We start from the raw sequence: 20,855 nt of genomic DNA, 5'->3' as shown, positions 1-20,855 counted from the left end.
AGGGGGGAGAGCACACACCCCTGGGGGGCCCCAGTGCTGATAGTTCGGGTGCTGGATGTGATGTTCCTCAGCCTCACCTGTTGACTCCTGTCAGTTAGGAAGTTTGTGATCCACTAACAGGTGGAGGCTGGCACAGTGAGCTGGGTGAGTTTGGTGCTGAGGGCGGCAGATCTGCAGAAGTCAGAGTTAGTTCTATTGGGGAGAAGCAGTTCATCTGGCCAGGTGGATAGAAGGGAGCGCAGTGCGAAAAATGATTATTTCGGACAGCGGTGCATGGTTGCCACTTGTGATTGGAACACCATCGACGCATGGTAATGTCAGGTGTAAAAAGGGCCATAATGACCAACCTGTAGCTGTGGAGACTGTGGATGTTGGACTTCTGAGGCCATCTAGTGGTGCAGATGTAGTACTGCTGCTTTTTTGGCTGGTTGCTGTGGGAGCAGAGACTGTTGAGGTTGCGCTGATATTTGCAAGTATGGAGGTAGTACTGATGTTTGTTGTACTGGATGGTGTTGTTGCTGAAGTTGTTATTATATCTGCTAGCGTAGAGGTAGTTTGTATTGCTGCTTCTTTGGTCGGTTGCTGTAGTGGTGGACACTATGGAGGCTGAGGTTGTGCTCTCATTCAATAGTGCAGATGTTGTACTGGGTGCTGTTGCTGAGGAGACTGTGGATGAGGAAGCTGTGATGTTATTTGCTAGTGTAGATGTAGTACTGCTGCTTGTTGGGCTGGGTTTGCTTATCGGTGCAGTAGTAAAAGCTGTAGTCGAGAAAGAAAGATTTTCATCATAATCTTGAACCCTATCTCAATCTTAAATCCTAAACTGACATAACTGTAGCTTTCTATTTTTTGTGCTCACCCTCACTTACATTGTGTGCAGGTTGAGAAATCAGGCAGAACGTATCACAGAAACACCCCCTGGAACAGCTGTCACAACAAAATCAACACTGTACACGATTATAACTATTCAGTGTTATTTCAGTATAAACTGATAACTAATAACACAGCGTGTCATATAATAATAATAATAATAATAATAAACCTTATTTGTAGAGCACTTTTCAAAAACAAGTTACAAAGTGCTTTAACAAGTGTAAAGAATAATACAAAAAAAACAAGATAAGAGCATGAAAAATTAATATAAAATTAGTAAAATACAATAAAATAAAAGGGATAAAATAAAGTCAAATAAGATCGGGAAAGGCTGTCCTAAAAAAGTACAGTGGGTACGGAAAGTATTCAGACCGCTTTAAATTTTTCACTCTTTGTTTCATTGCAGCCATTTTCCAAAAATCAAAAAAGTTCATTTTATTTCTCAGTAATGTACACTCAGCACCCCATCTTGACAGAAAAAAACAGAAATGTAGAAATTTTTGCAAATTTATTAAAAAAGAAAAACTGAAATATCACATGGTCATAAGTATTCAGACCCTTGGCTCAGTATTTAGTAGAAAGACCCAACATGAAAGATGCAACAAGTTTTTCACATCTGGATTTGGGTATCCTCTGCCATTCCTCCTTGCAGATCCTCTCCAGTTCTGTCAGGTTGGATGGTAAACGTTGGTGGACAGCCATTTTCAGGTCTCTCCAGAGATGCTCAATTGGGTTTAAGTCAGGGCTCTGGCTGGGCCATTCAAGAACAGCCACGGAGTTGTTGTGAAGCCACTCCTTCGTTATTTTAGCGGTGTGCTTAGGGTCATTGTCTTGTTGGAAGGTAAACCTTGGGCCCAGTCTGAGGTCCAGAGCACTCTGGAAAAGGTTTTCGTCCAGGATATCCCTGTACTTGGCCGCATTCATCTTTCCCTCGATTGCAACCAGTCGTCCTGTCCCTGCAGCTGAAAAACACCCCCACAGCATGATGCTGCCACCACCATGCTTCACTGTTGAGACTGTATTGGACAGGTGATGAGCAGTGCCTGGTTTTCTCCACACATACCGCTTAGAATTCAGGCCAAAAAGTTCTATCTTGGTCTCATCAGACCAGAGGATCTTATTTATCACCATCTTGGAGTCCTTCAGGTGTTTTTTAGCAAACTCCATGCGGGCTTTCATGTGTCACTGAGGAGAGGCTTCCGTCGGGCCACTCTGCCATAAAGCCCCGACTGGTGGATTGCTGCAGTGATGGTTGACTTACTACAACTTTCTCCCATCTCCCGACTGCATCTCTGGAGCTCAGCCACAGTGACCTTTGGGTTCTTCTTTACCTCTCTCACCAAGGCTCTTCTCCCCCGATAGCTCAGTTTGGCCGGACGGCCAGCTCTAGGAAGGGTTCTGGTCGTCCCAAACGTCTTCCATTTGAGGATTATGGAGGCCACTGTGCTCTTAGGAACCTTAAGTGCAGCAGAAATTTTTTTGTAACCTTGGCCAGATCTGTGCCTTGCCACAATTCTGTCTCTGAGCTCTTCAGGCAGTTCCTTTGACCTCATGATTCTCATTTGCTCTGACATGCACTGTGAGCTGTAAGGTCTTATATAGACAGGTGTGTGGCTTTCCTAAACAAGTCCAATCAGTATAATCAAGCACAGCTGGACTCAAATGAAGGTGTAAAACCATCTCAAGGATGATCAGAAGAAATAGACAGCACCTGAGTTAAATATGAGTGTCACGGCAAAGGGTCTGAATACTTATGACCATGTGATATTTCAGTTTTTCTTTTTTAATAAATTTGCAAAAATTTCTACATTTCTGTTTTTTTCTGTCAAGATGGGGTGCTGAGTGTACATTACTGAGAAATAAAATGAACTTTTTTGATTTTTGGAAAATGGCTGCAATGAAACAAAGAGTGAAAAATTTAAAGGGGTCTGAATACTTTCCGTACCCACTGTATGTTTTAAGAAGGGACTTAAAAGAGTTCACTGACTCAGCCGACCTGATTTCCTCGGGCAGGCTGTTCCAGAGCCTCGGGGCCCTGACAGCAAACGCTCTGTCCCCTTTAGTTTTCAGTCGAGACTCTGGAACAGACAACAGACCTCTGCCCGAGGATCTCAAGTTACGTGCTGGTGCGTATGGGACTAAAAGGTCAGAAATATAACAAGGCGAGAGGCCATGAAGAGCTTTAAAAGTGATCAATAGAATTTTAAAGTCAATTCTAAAACATACTGGGAGCCAGTGTAATGAAGCTAAAATAGGAGTAATGTGGTCATATTTCTTTGTTCTGGTTAAAAGCCTGGCAGCTGAGTTCTGGACAGTCTGGAGTCGATCAGTAGATTTTTGGGTTAAACAGGTGAAAAGGCTGTTGCAATAATCCAGGCGTGATGAGATGAAGGCGTGTAAAATGGTCTCGGTATCCTTAAAAGTTAACATAGATCGAATTTTTGCTCTATTTCTAAGTTGATAAAAACATGATTGAACAAGCTTTGTGGTGTGCTGCTCGAAATTTAAATTACTATCAAACCAAATACCAAGGTTCTTTGCCACAGGCTTAATGTGATTTACTAGGGAACCAGCAGATGGCAGTATTTGATTTGCCATCTGCTGAGACCCGATGACCAGGATTTCTGTTTTGTCTGAGTTCAGCTGGAGGAAATTATTTGACATCCATTTTTTAACTTCACAAAGGCAGTTGTTAAGTGAACTCAGCATTCCAGGGTCTGTGGATCTGACGGGCAAGTATATTTGTGTGTCATCAGCATAAATATGAAAAGAAATGCCATGTTTATGGATAATATGTCCAAGGGGAAGCAGATACAAGGAAAACAAAATGGGTCCTAAGACCGACCCCTGAGGCACACCATATTTAACTGGACAGAACGAAGAGACATAGTTGTTTAAAGACACGCAAAACTTCCTATTTGACAGGTAGGATGAAAAACATTCTAGGGCAGTACCAGAGATCCCCACCCAGTGCCTCAGTCTGTCTAACATGATGTTGTGATCAATGGTGTCAAATGCAGCGCTAAGGTCCAGGAGTACAAGGACTGAGCACATGCCTTCATCAGCAGACATTAAAAGGTCATTGGTGACTTTAAGCAGGGCAGTCTCAGTGCTGTGGTACTTCCTAAAACCAGACTGAACCTTTTCAAATAATTTGTTATTTTCCAGTACAGCGAGTAGCTGTTTGGACACAATTCTTTCTAGAATCTTTGCAATAAAAGGCAGTTTTGAAATTGGTCTAAAATTATGTGGGAGGGAGGGATCTAAACCAGGTTTCCTTAAAAGTGGGTTCACGCAAGCCGTTTTAAAATAATCAGGGACACAACCAGTAGATAGGGAGCTGTTGAAAACAGAGATCAAATGGGGCCCAACAGAATCTATTACTTTCAGTAAAAATTTTGTAGGTATTACATCAAGTGGGCTGGAGGACACTCTCATTTGTGATACTGTTTTTAAAAGCTCAGACAAGTCGATGGGATAAAACTGGTTAAAACTCTCTTGTTGCTGGTGAGGAACCTCTGAGTAAGAGGCCACGGGGGTAATAGAGGCTCTGATTGACACCACCTTATTGGTAAAATAAGATAAAAACAATTCACAGTCATCATTACTTCCAGCTGAGGCACAAGGAGGGGTTGGGTTTACCAGCTGATCCACAGTCAAACAGAAACCTGGGATTGTGTTTATGTGTAGTAATGAGTTCAGAAAAATAGTGTGTTCTCGCATCCTTAGCCTTGTTATTGTAGTTAATTAATAAATCCTTCAGACTGAGGTAATGGACTTGGAGACTGGATTTTTTCCATCTGCGCTCTGCTTTCCTCCATTCCCTTTTTAGGCTGCGAATGCTGTCATTTATCCAGGGTTGCTTACTAGCTTTAGACGTAGGCCTAACCTTTAGAGGAGCAGTAATATTTAGTGACGACAAGCAGATATAATTGAAGTGATCGACCAGATTGTTGGTGTTGGAATCAGACAGGTGTTTGCTTTGGCTATGAAAGAATGTGCAACACTTTGAAACACTTTGTTCATTAAAGATGCGAGAACACACGGAGCTTGGTGAGGCGGCATGAGTAACAGGCGAATCGCAGCTAAAAACAATACATCTGTGGTCAGATATGGTCATGTCCACCAATTCCACAGAGGAAATGCTGACACCCAGGGTAAAATCCAAGTCCAGTGTATGACCACGGTTATGTGTTTGCCCTGTGACATGTTGTTTGAAGTTAAAAGAAGTGGCCATATTTAAAAAATTAGTTGCATTAACATTGGTGGGGTCATCAACATGAATATTAAAATCGCCACAAAGAACAATTCTGTCATAATTTAAAACCAGAGTAGATAAAAATTCAGGAAGTTCTGATAAAAATCCTCCAGGCGGTTTTGGGGGGCGATAAATTATAACAAATATGATAGGTTGCAGCCCTCCAACTTTAAGAGTGAGAACTTCAAAGGAGTTAAATTTATCACAGCGTACTTGATGACATTTTAAAATTTTCCTATACACGCTCACTAGCCCACCACCACGACCACTGACCCTCGGTTGACTAAAACAATCATATTGAGGCGGACACAGTTCAGCTAGCTGGCTATAGTCATTCATTTGCAACCATGATTCAGTTAAAAACATAAAATCTAGATTTGCAGACAAGATAAAATCATTTAAGATAAAAGTCTTACTTGAAAGTGATCTCACATTGAAGAGAGCCATTTTAAATGAGTTTGTTCTGGGTGCTGGAGTTGGTGCAGTTGTCCTAATCCTTAAGCGATTACTAATATTTCTGTGTGGGATGTGCACATTTCGGTTTACTGGTCTATGCGTGATGATGACAGGAATAGAAGTCTTTGGAACAGCGCTGGGAGCAGACGGCTTTACATGCCAGCAGGTGGAGACAGTTGTTTGTGGCAGTGAGCCAGAGATCTGTTCAGTGAGCAGTGGTGCGTCCAGGTGTGCTGCATGAATGATTAGTCATTCACGTAAATCATGTGTGGACCGCACCACATGCTGTATGTGCGCAGCTAACATTTCTGAGCCCCGTTTGTTTGGGTGAAGTCCGTCTGTCTTAAAAAGAGACATTCTTTGCCAGAAAATATTAACATTATCCACATAACACACACGGTGAGCCCTGCAGGCGGACTGGAGCCTGTCGTGGAGGCCAAGGAGTCTACTGAAGCGGCCAGCACCGCGACCAACTGTGGGAATGGGACCAGAGATAAAAACGGACTTTCCACACTGCTTTAAAAAGTTAAAAAGACGGTTAAAATCTGATTTTGTCAGCTCAGACTGCCGAAGAGCTGTGTCATTTGTTCCGACATGGACTATCACTCTTGTGATGGAGGTAGTGTGGATATAATGGTAGTAGTAGTTGTAGCTAAGATTCTCCAGATTGAGAGCTCTGATATCTTTTATGGCTGCTTGGCAAAGCTGTTAGTGTCTAGGGATAGCTTGGCAAGAATCACTGCAAACTGGAATGAACTGAAACTCAAATGTTTGATGCATCTTGGGTGGATCCACCTGAAGAATGTTAAAAGCAATTTACTCAAACTAGAAATGGTAGTATTTAAACACTATTTTACATTATTAAGGTGGACAGCAGTGGTGGACTGGTAATCTGGTATACATTTTCCCGGTGGGCTGATGCACTTTGGGACCTGGTCATCTGGCAATACATAAATTAAATTGCTAAGGACTGGCCCATAAAGCAGAGGCTTCTACCCATTGGTTCATTTCCTATAATGACATCTCTTACTGGGCTGGCCCCACCCCTCCCCCTTGTCCTCTAAAAGCTGTAATTGTAATCAATTACTTCTGTAACTCTACAGCACTAAATGTATGACTGCTTATTTATTAGCAAACAAAGTTATCCTATGTTAATTTAATTGATTTTAATAATTTGTCATAACTTTTATGATGTATATAGTATAGATTACTGTTATTACTATCTGTGGGGTACTGCCTACGTGTAGGCTGCTCCAGACCTTTCTCCACCTACAGGACGTTGTCTATAACTGCTGTCCAGTATGCATGCACATTCAAGTGGTAGGCACACAATTCAGTTATCAGTTAAACACCTTTTCATGTTCTGAGATAATAATGCCATGACTGAACTTTTTTAAACCGCTCAATAAAATGTTTCACTCACCATCATAGAGAGGTCAAAACCACAGCAGGAGAAAGAAGCACAATGTTAAACCAGGCCATCACTGCGTGTGGCTGAGTGTAACCAAGGCATATTTATACATGCATATAAGCATCACAGACGCACACACCCACAGGCACAAGCCTGACAAGAATAATCTTATTTTCTAGAAAAAAAGTCCCTTGTCCTCACAGAATAATATCATGTTACAGAAGTTCTGTACAGTAATATTTTTCTTTATGTAATGATTAGACGTTTTCCAGTTCTCCCTGTTACACATTCAGAATAGATATGTTAAGAATACTTTCGTACCTACGCTTAAGACCGAAATGACTAGACTAATGGCAACACAGATTTACCATATTTACATATTTATTAGAAGAGTGAAGAATTCAGTAGAAAACCAATGCACTGACATTCAAATACACATTATGACCAAGTGCAAGCAACAATTATTGCACATTGAATTTCTTTTCAGCAGTATCATATGGCGATAAATAATCAATTTGTAGTCATGCATTATAATGATTTAAACACACAGTATTGTAGGTTTTGTTTCACAATAATATGGCCATTACTTTGTAATATAGGTGTACAGTAGCTGTATATGAATAGCACCTTTGTCTAAATAGTATGCATGGAAAGGATGCATGCAGTAAAGTCTGATAACACAGTTTTTCTTGAAACAGCTAGTAACTTTTAAAAAATACATCTGAAAGGTAGACATCTGATTTTTGAATCAAATTGGCAGAATAATATAGGTGCAGTAGTTAAGTCTTTTTACTACGATATACATTGTGAATAACAGCAAAAATTTGTCAATGTCCCGTATGTATGGTCCTGAAAAGCTGGAGCAACAGTGAAGAAAACTGGACATCATTGCCACTGGTCAAGGTGATGCCAAGTCATGTTTGGCGGCGCAGGTTTTGGAGAACCTGTCTTGTCTAAGGATGAAACAAAATCTGCATTAATTCTGTCTGTTATAATTTCATAAGGTGAATATATTGTCAGTGTGGAGATTTGTTTTAAACTGTCACAGCAATGTGTCTACAAATGATCAAAACCTCTATGCTGTTGTGTTTCATCCTCACATCCATCTGATGTGATTCACACTCTCCAGCTGTCTCCAAACTCTTGAATGCACTTGGCTCTGGTACCATCTGGCTTCACCCAGTCATTCCACTTCAAACCGTCAAAGTTCCCACACAGACCCCCCACCGTCCTTTTATATATGTTTGGTAGAATGATCTCTGCAGGAGCAAAATCAAGAAAATAATGTCACTTAATTCACTGCATAACTCTCTCCTGGAGAAAGTAAATACTTTGGGATGGAATAATATGTTGTGATTTAAGTTCTGGTTCTACTGCTAATCCTATTTGACTTGTTTAATGAGGTGAAGATTAGTTACCTGTTGTGTGTCCGCTGAACACCACTGAGAGGCCAAAATCAGTCTTCAGGTAGATGCGAGAGGACTGCTCCCAGATTTTTAGACCAGCAGTGGGTGAGACGGGAGTATTAGTTATTGTTCCGTCCACCTGGAGGGAGACAGAGAGACACTTTTCAACTAGCCCCTCCCATGAGGTAAAATTTTAAATTTGTAATGTATGACCATATACCTGTAAAAATGAAATGTCCTTGATACTTACAGCCAGTGTCCGATTCTCCTTGAACTCCACAGTGTGATTGTACACTCTGATCTTAAGCTCTTGTATTCTGTGGTGTTCCTTATGAACTTCACTATGGGCATCACGTTTGTCATCATCATCATCATCATCATCATCTTCATCGTCATCTTCATCGTCATCTTCATCTTCCTCTCTGCCTCTGTGTTCTACTTCACCACTACTGTCATCATGATGCGGACTATCATCGTCATCATGTGTGGTGTGTGTATTGATGCCCTCGATGTAGACATCTGGAAGGTTACTTGGCAAGTTGTTGGTCCTGACCAGCACATACGAGTGCTCACCCTCAAAGCCATACGTCATTTTATCAAAGGTTCTGTATTCAGGGTCTCCCTTGATAGTGCACTTACTGAAACCTGTGGAGCAACAAGTGTAGAGAAAATTTGTAATTTAGTGAGTAAGATGTAACATCATTTGGATACATCAAAGAGTTAAATGTTGACCTCTACATCACCTGTAGACTGGCAGTAATAATGGCCCTCCTTGTTTTGAAGGCAGACAGCATTTCGTTTGCACTCATATTTGTCATCGCAGTCAATCTTCCCCACGCCCTTGTTTTTCTTACATTTACATTTCTCACTGCAGTGATTGGTGTACCACACTTTATTGAACTGACAAGAAAGAGAGTGTCATCATACTGCCCATACCATATCCACATTCACCATTTTTCATAAAACTGAACTGTCACTCACCTGATGTTTGGTGCCACTCCCATCCACACATCCACAGTGTTGTATCGGCACACAAACCATCAATTTCTGCACAAAGCCTTCATCACATACACATCCCTTCACACAACCCATATTGTCCCTGCAGTTTGGTGGACCGTTCAAGTATGTACAGGTTGGACTGCAGGCAGGCATACAAGTGGTGTAGTGACTGTTCTTTGGGCAAGAGGGTGCTAGAGAAAGAGAGAATGGTAGAGACATCGTGTAGAGTTATACTTGGTTATAGGCTTAAAATGACAAACAAAAACTAGAACTGCAAGCAGTTGTAAGCGCGGTCCAAGCCTCCTGGCGCAAGCCGCCCCCGCTGGCCCTGAGGAGGGTGTGCGAGTTGGTCCGGGCGCCCTGCCGTCGTACCGCATGTTTGGTGTTGATGGGCCATTCCAAACAGAGGCAAAACGTCCTGCCTTTGAGGAATGGGATTTAGTGAGATTTCAGCTTTGCTTTTAGCACCACCTTTTGCACCAAAATTGTCATGTGTGATCAGTTGTGGTTGTGGAGATGTAAAATGCATGTAAGTCTATGGGATTTTTTTGAATAGCGCCACCTTTTTTCAGATCAAAATTCCATCTACAAAATTTCTTCGGCTCAGTCCAGAGATGGTCTGTGCCAAGTTTCATGCCCATCGGACTTGCTGCTTCGGAGGAGTTAATTAAAATAGGTTTTCCAGTTTCCGCGATTTCGCGAAATGAGAACGTCATCGCACAGAGGCATGTCCTATACCATTGGAATCGGCAGCATCCCCCAAACAAGTAGACATAAGGTTTATGAATGTGCAATGTAGTGAGCCGAAGTTATCCTGCAAAATGTGCTTTGGTTGAAAATCCCATTGAAATGAATGGGGTATTTGAGCTTTGATTATAGCACCACCTTTTGGCTGAAGTGCACCAAATTTTTCAGGTGTCATCAGGGCAATTGACCCAAATTTGGTGTCAATTGGACTTGTGGTTATGGAGATATAAAATGCATGTAAGTCAATGAGTATATATATTTTTTATCTGCAATAACAGCGCCACCTATGGGTATATTTGGGTGAAGTTTGGTGCCTGTAGTAAGGGGACCATGCTGAACAATTTGGCACTGGTTTCATGTCAGTGTGATTTGTGGTTATAGAGGAACAATTTCTTGTATTTAATAGCGTATTTGCACAGGCCCTCAAGGGGGTGTCCCACATTACCGCTCCAAATTTGGTGTCGGTCGGCCATTCAAAAGTGAAGATATGACATCATTCAGTTAGTAGCGTTTTTCGCAAGCGTTTGCTAGCATATAATTGCGACGTTTTTTTTGGATCAAAATTTCCTCTACAAACTTTCATCAGCTTGGTCCAGAGATTATCCGTGCCAAGTTTGGTGTTGATCAGACTTGTGGCTTCAGAGGAGTTAATTAAAATAGGTTTTTCAGTTTTCGCGATGTGGTGAAAAAAAAAGTCTAGGCGGGGCCTATACCACGAGATTCAGCTCGATCCCCGAATGCATGGATATAAGGTTTTTGATATCCGCCGTTGTAGGCGGGAGTTAAAGGCCAAACGCGTTGACCTTGCTTATAGCGCCCCCTAGAGGTAGACTTGTGCGGATTTTTGCGCCTGAGTTACGTGCAGTGAACTGGAGCTACCCTAGGAGTTTCTGTCTAGGCTGCAGTATGAGTTTTATGCACGGAAGAATAAAAAATAAAAACGAGAACGAAAACAATAGGGTTCCCAGCTCCGCTGGTACTGGGAACCGCGATGCCTTGCATTTGCGGATTCCCAGACCCACTCGGGCTTGGATCCCTAATGAATATACCATTGTTATTTTTTCTTAGCGTATCTTATATCACAGGTGAGTTTTGCCAAACATGTGAGGTGTATGATGTACATGAAGTTTACATTATGGAAAACCCAGTACATGTTTAAAAATAGAAAAAAAAAAATTTCTAACTTACTTGGTACAGGTGTGGTTGGTGGTTGTGGTCTAACTGTTGTTGGTGGCTGTGGTTCAGTTTCAGTTGAAGGGTGGGGTCTTGTTGTGGTTGGTGGCTGTGGCTGAGCTGTGGTTGGTGGGCTAGTTGTTGTTTGTGGCTGTGGCTGTGTGTGCGATGGTGTCTGTGGTTTTGATGAAGTAGATGTTTGTGGTTGTGCAGCGGTTGAGCTGTTCACTGGAGGAATCTCTGGACCTTCTGTTGCAACTGGATTGAAGGTTGTGGGAGCAGGGGTTGTTGGTTTAGCCAGGTCTGAAACGGCATTTCACAATCATGGCACTCATAATTTTTCAGTTAAGATGTGTATGAACTAAACTGAAGACCAGTAGGAGGACAGAATTACCTCTGCAGTGCCCATGATAAAGAGATACATCATCTATGGCCACATCAGACTGATTGTTGGAACCTCTTCGCCCCTCAAAAATTATCTAAAATTAATTGAACAGGTTAATACAGTATCTGCAATAGCGTACAGATTCAGTAGGTCCTATTACACTCATTTATTGTTGCAGCTATTAATTACACTGTTTTGGTCTGCAGGTTTCTAACATTAGATGTTAAATAACATCTTAGGTCGGTAACTCACCTGGAAAGCTCCAGTTGTTGTCAAGTCCACCTGAGCCAGGTGCCACATATTTCCTTGATCATTACTCTTCCACCAAACAGCATCAGCCAGTCTGTCCTGGAACAAGTAGACATGAAGGCCCATTGTATCGGCTGAACCGTGCATATGGTACCAGAACTGCAGACACTGAGGACCAGAGTCAGAACACTCAGAGCTGATGAGTCGGGCAGTGTCCCCATATGACACACTACTGGCCTCAATGTAAAGATAGTGGCCATCTAGAAAAGAGGAATTAAATTAGATATACTTTCCACGATGAGCCAAACTTTATCCTTACCTCTGATATTATCCATCACCATTTATATGATTACATAGAGGATAGAGTATCTTACCACCAGTGTGGTCAGCAGACGGCCCAGTCATCAGGGTGGGGGTGGAACCATTTTTCCATGTCCAGTCAAAAGCATCTGTGATCATCTGATTCCAGCTGCAAAGGTTGCTGTCAAAGCTACAGTCAATATAGCACACTACAAGGGAAACGTTTGAAAAACAAAAACATGAACTTAGCATTGAGGCCCTTGTGCAACTTATTGAAGATTTAGACAGTCATTAAAAAAATGTATTAATTCAGTTTTTATGGGACTAGACACAAATGTTAACTTGTCACCACACTTAAGCTTTCTGATGCAGAAACAAGTGGCCCATAAAATTATACTTCTTGTACAATTATCTGGGTGTGAGGGGAAGTTGTGGAAAGAAAGCTCAGTTCCACTAATGAGGCCAGGTAAGCGACCAGGGATGGAAATTAGCACCCACCACCCGTCAAATGCGGGTGGATTTTCTGTTTGGTGGCAAATTGTTAGAAGGCTTTTGGCAGTTAGCCAATATGGCTACATGATATAGCATCACACCAGTGTTATACCAAGGTTTACATGCCTGCCGAGAATTGCATGTAGCTCTCAATACTGCTTTTTTAAACGCTATAATATTTGTGGGGTTCATCAATGTTGATCAATGATTCGAAGTATATATTTTATGAATGTGTAGAGTCCTTAATATTTTAATACACTTAGTAGAAGTAACATTCCTTGACTTTCAGCAAATATATGTGGTGATAACTGCGTTTGGTGTGCAGAGCAAAGTGTCTGAAAAGGGCCTTAAGAGGCAGATGCATAATTTGGCGACTGGAACACATGCAATTCATAGTTTTCACGTGACGTCACATAGGGCTGTCGCGGTGAAGTAATTTCCACCTCGGCAATATGTTGGGGCTCAACAGCGCGGTATGCGGTATTATCGCATTTTTCATCACTGAAGTAATTTGGTGCCATATAACAGTACTGCACAGCGAGCCGCTAAAAGCAGCTTTATGGTCTGAGCAAGCTAGCTGCTGTGTGCTAGTCAACAACATTGCCAAAAAAACTCCTTTTTGTGGTTTGACCTGTCTTTTTCAGAGCGGTTGTGGAACTTTTGAAGCATTCATTTATTAATTTAACACGCCCTGAAGTGTACAGTATGAACATTGTTTTGCCCTCCAGGTCACCGCACATGTCACGTGACTGAAAACTATGAATTGGTCTGTGTTTCCTTTGAACCAGTACAGTAAATGCTAGAAAAGCTGCGCAGGTTAAAATAGAAATGCTGTTTCTATGCTGTACACAGCTGCAGGGTTAGCCTGACAGTCGATGTGCTAGCAGCTAGGGTTAGCCTCCTTTGTGTTTCTACATTGTTAGAAATTAAAAATGTACTGTTGAATAAGGTTTTCATATCTTAAGTACATTAGTATATATTCCTATTACTTCATAGTGAACAGTTTCATCTTCAGTGATAATATTTTGTTATCTTGATTTATAAGATTTAGTTGGATCATTTTGAATACACATTTGCGGAAACCTTCTTTGAATGACAGAACCACTTTTGCACATGTGCAGAACGGATCCGGCAAGCATTGGATTTGGCACTGATACTAATGAATAACCACCCTTCGACTGTATATAGAAGTGGACGTAGTGTTCGTGACATCACCTGTTGGTTTGTGGACTGTCATTTTGAAGCCTCAAGTTTGGCCGATAGGGCGCCGCCATGTTGAGTTTTTGCAACCAGCAGCACCGTGATGCAGGGTTATAAAGTTTTATATAAAGTTTGGAGTGAGACTATGTGTGTTAGAGGACGAGCCACTCAAAAATTTGCAGCAGTGGCCCCTTGGCCCCAGCCAATCCTCTCAAGTTTTTACAGGCAGATAAACTTTACCTATAGTTCGTAATTGATCCGAACAAATAGAAATGATAACAATAACTACATCTGATAAAAGACTATTTAAATATATATACTTATATTTCAAAAATACAAATGTATCAAAATAAAAAGAAATTTGGCCCCAAACGAGCCCACTGAACAGCAGTGCTCAATGTATATTGTACACATAGGCCTAGGATTGCTTAACTTGCCCTACATAGGTATGCCAAGCTGTGTGTGTGAGTAGACTACACGTCAGCTTATGAATGGTGTTTTGTGCTGTAAGTGTTTGTTGCACATTTTAATGACTTGATGACGGGTAGTGGGCTCCCACTTAAAGCCCTGTGCCTCAAGGCCAGCCATTTTCACCATCATGATGGATGATAGCTTTCCATCCAGAGCCAAAATATAGAAAAACATCTCTAGTCCTTTCCTTAGTTTCAGGTAGCCAATGCTAAGCCCAGTGGTGGAGAGTAATAAAGTATTACTGTAGCTATTTAAGTACATGAGGTATTTGTACCGAACTTGAGTATTTTCTTTTCATGGCACTTTCTACTTCTACTCCACCACATCTCAAAGGGAAATATTGTACTTTTTACTTGATCTGACAGCTTCAGTTACTGGTTACTTTAAAAAATTTGCTTTTTACACACAAAACGTATGAAGAGTTTAAAAAATAGGACATTTTGATATAAATTAAATTACTTAACAGTTTATAGAAGTCCAGCTTGTAGAATTACATCAGTTAGGCTAATTGATAGAAATTGAATTGGCAACTGTTTGGTATTAGTAATTTTTCAAGTAAAAACATTTTGCTGCTTTTAACTTTGATTATTTTAATGTATTTTCAATCATTTTGAGGTTTGGACTGACAAAACAAGCATTGTGAAGGTCTCACATGGGGTCTTGGGTAACTGACATTTCTCACTATTTTCTGAATTTATAACAATCGAATTATAGAGAAAACAATCAGCTGAATAATACATAATAAAAATAATCATTAATTTCAATGCAGTACTTGCAGAGTTTTTTTACAGTGAGGTATTAGTACTTAATTTTTTTTTAAAGGATCTGTTAAGTTGCTAAGTTACTTTGTTATCACTGGCTAAAAAAGCCAAAGCAGAGCTGCCAACTCTCATGCATTAGGCGTGAGACTCATGCAATTTACACTTTTCACACACCCTCACGCCATACATCAATTTTCTCAGGCACTGGAAAAACTAATGTAGCCTATAGCCTAACTGATAGCATTGACTCGGTGCGATTACACTCCACCCAACTGATGCGACACTGGCGGACCCTGTGACAGGAATCAAGCGAACCCGCTCTTGCACAGTGACTAGCAGACAGTTTGTGATGGGGTAACGTAGCTGGTATGGTTTTGCAATATAAAAATGTATGATCTGAAGCACAGCCTTTCTCTGTTGGGAATGTGAGCTGCACAGAGCTGCTGAAGTTAACGTGTAGATTTGTCGTGAAGTGTTTTCAGTAAGTTTTGTTTTGCACAGGTTTATACAATCCCAAACGGGTTCTGTGTCTGTCTGGGATCATATCAGCAGAGCAAGGAATGAACAGCAGATTATAGGGCGGGGAGATTTTGAAAAATATTGTGAATTATGATTAAATGATGATGTTATTCTCTTAAAAATCTTTTTATGTTAGATAACACAATTATACGGGATAGATGCAAAAAGTATTGAACATTCAGTCCAGGAGTTTCTAACTGAGTTAAAATGAATTAATTTGTCCTTGAGGTGAAAAGGTGCCACATTTAAAGAGAAACTTCCCTTCCCCGAACAAAGACACAAAGAGGAGGGAAGACTAAATCATGAAAGAAAAAGAAATACAGAATGCTTCACAGCCATTCACCTTCTGAATTATATTCTAGTATATTTTATATTTTAAATTGTCACCTGCTGCATGAGTTTTGTGTTTCTGTTGACATAGCTTAAAAACATTTCCACCATAAATTAATGCGGAAAAGGCAGGAATTGGTGCAGAAACTTTCACCAGAATGCAGGAAATTGAGTGTTTAATGCTAAAGATTTGTTGGGGGGAAAAGCCCCCAGACCCCCCGCCTAATTATTTGGCTCGTCCATTGCTAAAGGAAACCTATGCTCTTTCTTATTATGAACTTTAATATTCCATACATTCTCTAGAATTAAAAGAAATACAATCTCTTGTTTGACACATAGATTCTGTGGGGGAAGACTCCCCAATACATAGTAAGGTTTGGTCAAAATTAAGGCTATCATGTCTAGAGGTTGGCAAGTATCTTGATTACACTGATCTGACCATGATTATTGACTTGGCTTTTCATCTACACATACATGTGGCAGTTGAACTTTTTAAACAAAATTAAAGAGTGATGACCCTGCCATGGGATGTAACACAGAAGGTCTAAAATGAGCTGACCTCAAGGGCGTTATCTCATAACTTACTTCTCAGCGTGAGAAACACAAGGTCTGACGCGTGAGGCTTGAGTGTCCTGGTAACGTGACCATATTTGGAAGAGATGGTGGAGCTAACAGCCGTGTGTGGCGCTAGTTAGCTTGCTTAGCTAGGTGCATCTGTAATTTAAGTTAACTTTCATTTTAACAGGGCTCACAATTTTTTTCTAGCAAACACCAGTCTTAAAACTAAATGTACTCACCAGACGCTTTTTCAATGACTCTGTTTAAATTTACACAGTGCCATGGGTACGAGTCACTCTAGCCTGATTGACAGGTCGCCATGGTAACAACTTGTCAATCATGGATAATCCCTCCCTGAAGCATACTCTGCTTTATGATCTATTTTCCTCTAAATGGGACCATAATTTACTAAATGAACATCATGTTTTAGGTAATAAATCAGCTGAGAAGTAGGGTAATTTTACCATTATTTCTAATGAAACCGGTCTTCTTTTTGCAACCAGAAGAGTCGCCCCGCTGTCCGTTCATGCAGGTTTAAGGGACTTCCACATTGGATTCACATCTCAGACCTAGCTTCCCACTTGTAACCATCCATCTTAAATGTTAATCATTAATATCAATGCGCAAGTAATTAGATTTTAACTTGCACATTGTGCAAGCTTGGTGACACGCTTGGCTAGCTCCCTGTATTTTCTGTGTGTGAGGCCCAGTGAATGAGAGAGAGAGAGTGGCAGTATCTGTTAATAAAAGTCTGTTTCCCCAACTGCTGAAAAAAGCCAGTTTTTTTGGCTGTGATGTAACGTTAGCTAAATTAGAAACGAAGTAATATTAATTAGCTCAGCTGTATGTCATTATCATCTTACCTACTTGTCAAATGATAATAACATCAGTTACAAGCTTAGATTAAAGTAGTGTACAGCTTTGTTCTGTACACATACTGTATCTTGAGTAGGGCTGGACGATATGGCCAAAACTTATATCACGAAATATTTCTTAATTTCGGTCGAAACAATATAATTCCGATCTTGATATGAACAATATAACAGCCTCAGAAAAACTGCCAAGAATGGCCACAACAGATGCCTGTACAAACTTATGAGAATTATTTTTGCCAAGTCTATGAAACTCCTCCAATATAACATTTTAGAAATAAAAACTGTACAAATAAATTAATGTTCACCTTTTATTTGTATTTAACCTTCAAACAAAGACAATTGAAATCACCATCAAATAAACTCTCACCTTTGTCAATATGAATAGCTTTAACTTTAAACTACAACATAGGCTTATTATGTTATTCTTATAGATTTAAACAAAGGTGCTTCAGCCAGGCAGGGACATTGTTGAGGGTTGATGACAGCCCATGACAGGCTCTAGAGGTTTCTGGCAAGAAATACAAGCTGGTCTACATTATCTGGCTTCAAAGATGCCCTTTTACACGTGACAATGTTGCCACCTGTACTGAAAACCCTCTCAGATGGGGAACTTGTGGCCTGAATGCACAAGTAATGTTTTGCCTGTTTGCTTACTCTGGGGAAGTTCTTATGATAGACTTTCCACCAACCCAGAGGATTTGAGTCATTGTCAGCACCTGGAGACAAAAGGTAGTTACCGAGCTCCCTCTCAACTGCCTGCTGTGCACTCAAGCCTTCTGTGTTGGAAGTGGTGGGCCTGTTTAGAAAAAAAAGCTAGCCACAGACCTCTTTGTTTTCTTGGGTGGTGGCACTGCTGCAGAAGCATCTCCAAAGCCGCCTTCTCTGGACTCCTCTTCTCTTACCACAACAGCTCTCTCTCCCTTCCGCATTTCCAACACTGCCCTCTCTTTGATGTACTCTCTCTTCTCCTCCTGAGTGTATTGAAGTTTGAATCTTGGGTCAACGAGGCATGCCATGTCAAGTAGATCATCCATGGCTGGTACTTTTCGTTGAGGTATCCCATCACTGTTGTCTTTATGGTCCTGGTGAGCTCTGTGTCATCCTCTGCTTCCTTCAAGATGGAGGTGTTTGAAGAGATGCATAACTGGTTTTAAGAATGACACACTGACGTAGGACTCACCGGACAAGGCATCAGTGAATTCAAGGAGTGGGCTTAGAGCTGAATCTATAGACTCTAAAACGTCCACATCTTGCCACGTAGGAACCAGTGACCTGGTCTTCTTGTCCTTTGAGAAGACCTCTGTGATGGCCCTTTTCTGCTCTAGAACCCGCTTCACCATTTGTTGACAGGAGCCCCATCTTGTTGGTGTTTCACTGATGAGCTTGTGCTTTGGAAAGTGAAACTCGTCCTGAGCAGCTGCAAGGTCCCGTTTCTTTTTCAAAGAGTAGTAGAAAACAGCCACAACCTTTTTATAGAGCCCAACTGCTCTGTCCACTCGCTTGTCTTGGTTAACGTTCTCTGTAGACACAGAGAGAAAAAATATTGCAATATACAGTTCTCATTTATATTTATATTTTAACAGAAAAAATCATTATTATTAGATTACATCTGATTTAGCAACTTAAACATCTGTTCCCATGCCAGTAAAACACTGTTGAATTTAAATGAGAGAATGGCTGTATGTATAATCTATACAAATATGAAGGCCTGAATGAATAGCCAATAAAATGACCAAATCAAAAGTACTAAGTGATGGTACAATATCTCACAAAAATTAGGACATCCCGAACATTTTGTCTTTTCATGTGACAACACTAAAGAAATGGCACTTGCTACAAAGTAGTGAGTGTACACCTTCAAATCAAATGCACAGTATAACACATGCTTAATTACATCCTTATTAAATGGCATTTAACAACTATATACCAAGCATAAATTGCTCATAATAAAATTGTGTGAATATAAAAAATATATACAGAATAGTCGCTTTGGATAAAAATGTTAGCTAAATGAATGTAATGTAATAAAAATAGCTATCAAAAAACATACAGGCATTGATATGATAAGCTTCGTTGAGGTTAGGCCTATTTAGTGTGAAGCATTAATCACCTATTTGTTACTGAAATGATTTTAGTAATAAATCCTCATATCATAAACAAAATAACTTAACATAACACTAAAATATATTTTAACTGTGTATAACTTACCAAAAGCGTTTAGTCGGTGCCCGAAGCATTGTAGTCTTGTCCATGTGTTCAACTCAGCGGCTTTGACGATATTGGTCCCGCTATCTGTGTTTGCTGCATGGGTTTCTCTTTTGACACAGCTGGGGCTGGGGGTGATGTTTCAGGGACAGGTTGGCTTAAACTTTTATGGTGCTCCATCTTCTGACTCTCAAAATATTCTATTGAGTGGAAACGCTTCAGATTTTTTTTTGCAGCACACTGAAACCTGAAGTTTATCAGATCTTAGATAGCCGAACCACTTCCACACCACCGAATTAGTCTTTCCTCTCTTATCAACTATTTCATCTGCTTTCTCCTCACTCGTGGAAGCTCATTCAGTCACATTTGTATTGCGGTCATGGGCACTCATTTTGTAGCTAAAACTTACCGCGTTGGAGCTTCACCTAGCTTAGCCTACTACCGCTGAGCACAGCCTACTGATGCTATGCACGGGCTCTGTGTCTGTGGTGTTCGTCATCACTCACATAGCCAATTGTGTAGCGCTCTTTCTGTTTCGGCTTGAATCGGCTGTGCTCTGAACATCAGTCAGGGACAAATGGTGTAATCATAGACTGTAATGTATATCGAAATATCAGAAATGTGTTTTAAAATCATATCACCGTTATTGAATAAAAGAATATCGGGATATATATTGATATTGAATTATGGTCAAGCCCTAATCTTGAGTTATATTTATAGTTTTCAGAGGAGTCTGACAACTGTTTTTTAAAGAAATGAGGGACCATGGAGATGAGGTTAATGAAGTAAATTAGGGATGCAAACTAGTCCTTTTAAACTATTTAGGAGATGTTTGTTTTGGATTTTAATGCTCAAATTGAATGCTTAGTAATTATCCAGAGATCCTAGAAAAAAATTAGGCATCAAGATGCATCAATAATCATTTTATAATCATATCGCAGCCCTCTGAATCGTAATCGAATCGAGAGTAGCCAAGAGATTCCCATCCCTAATAGAAACACTGTGTAACATATTCTATGAAGGAAAACAAAGGGGTTATATATAGTAATATATACATTATGTATCAGGCTATTTATGTTTGTTTATTTCAATCCATATTGTTGTGACAACTTTGTATTCAAGCAATTGTAGCGGAGAAGTATCTACGGGTCGCAGTAATTGTAAAACCTCATACCTGAATTTGTCCT

At 40.5% G+C, this 20,855-nt stretch overlaps 1 protein-coding gene across 1 annotated transcript; it reads right to left on the bottom strand.

Moving 5' to 3' along the window:
• Nucleotides 1-7,411: 7,411 nt before the first annotated feature.
• Nucleotides 7,412-20,167, bottom strand: LOC119902980 (zonadhesin-like). Its single transcript, XM_038719376.1, has 11 exons — nt 20,128-20,167; nt 18,644-18,982; nt 12,332-12,466; nt 11,961-12,217; nt 11,718-11,802; nt 11,339-11,626; nt 9,386-9,594; nt 9,148-9,304; nt 8,655-9,049; nt 8,417-8,543; nt 7,412-8,257 (listed from the first exon to the last, which is right to left on the bottom strand). Exons 1-11 carry the CDS (start codon nt 20,165-20,167, stop codon nt 8,115-8,117), a joined length of 2,175 nt encoding a protein of 724 aa, XP_038575304.1. The 3' UTR covers nt 7,412-8,114.
• Nucleotides 20,168-20,855: the final 688 nt, after the last annotated feature.

Source organism: Micropterus salmoides, unplaced genomic scaffold (assembly GCF_014851395.1).
Source record: "Micropterus salmoides isolate LMB-PRFRI ecotype aquatic unplaced genomic scaffold, ASM1485139v1 Ms_hic_scaffold_14, whole genome shotgun sequence".
NCBI classification, from domain to species: domain Eukaryota; kingdom Metazoa; phylum Chordata; class Actinopteri; order Centrarchiformes; family Centrarchidae; genus Micropterus; species Micropterus salmoides.
The sequence above is the reverse complement of the archived record's forward strand: the minus strand, read 5'-3'. Positions and strand labels throughout refer to the sequence as shown.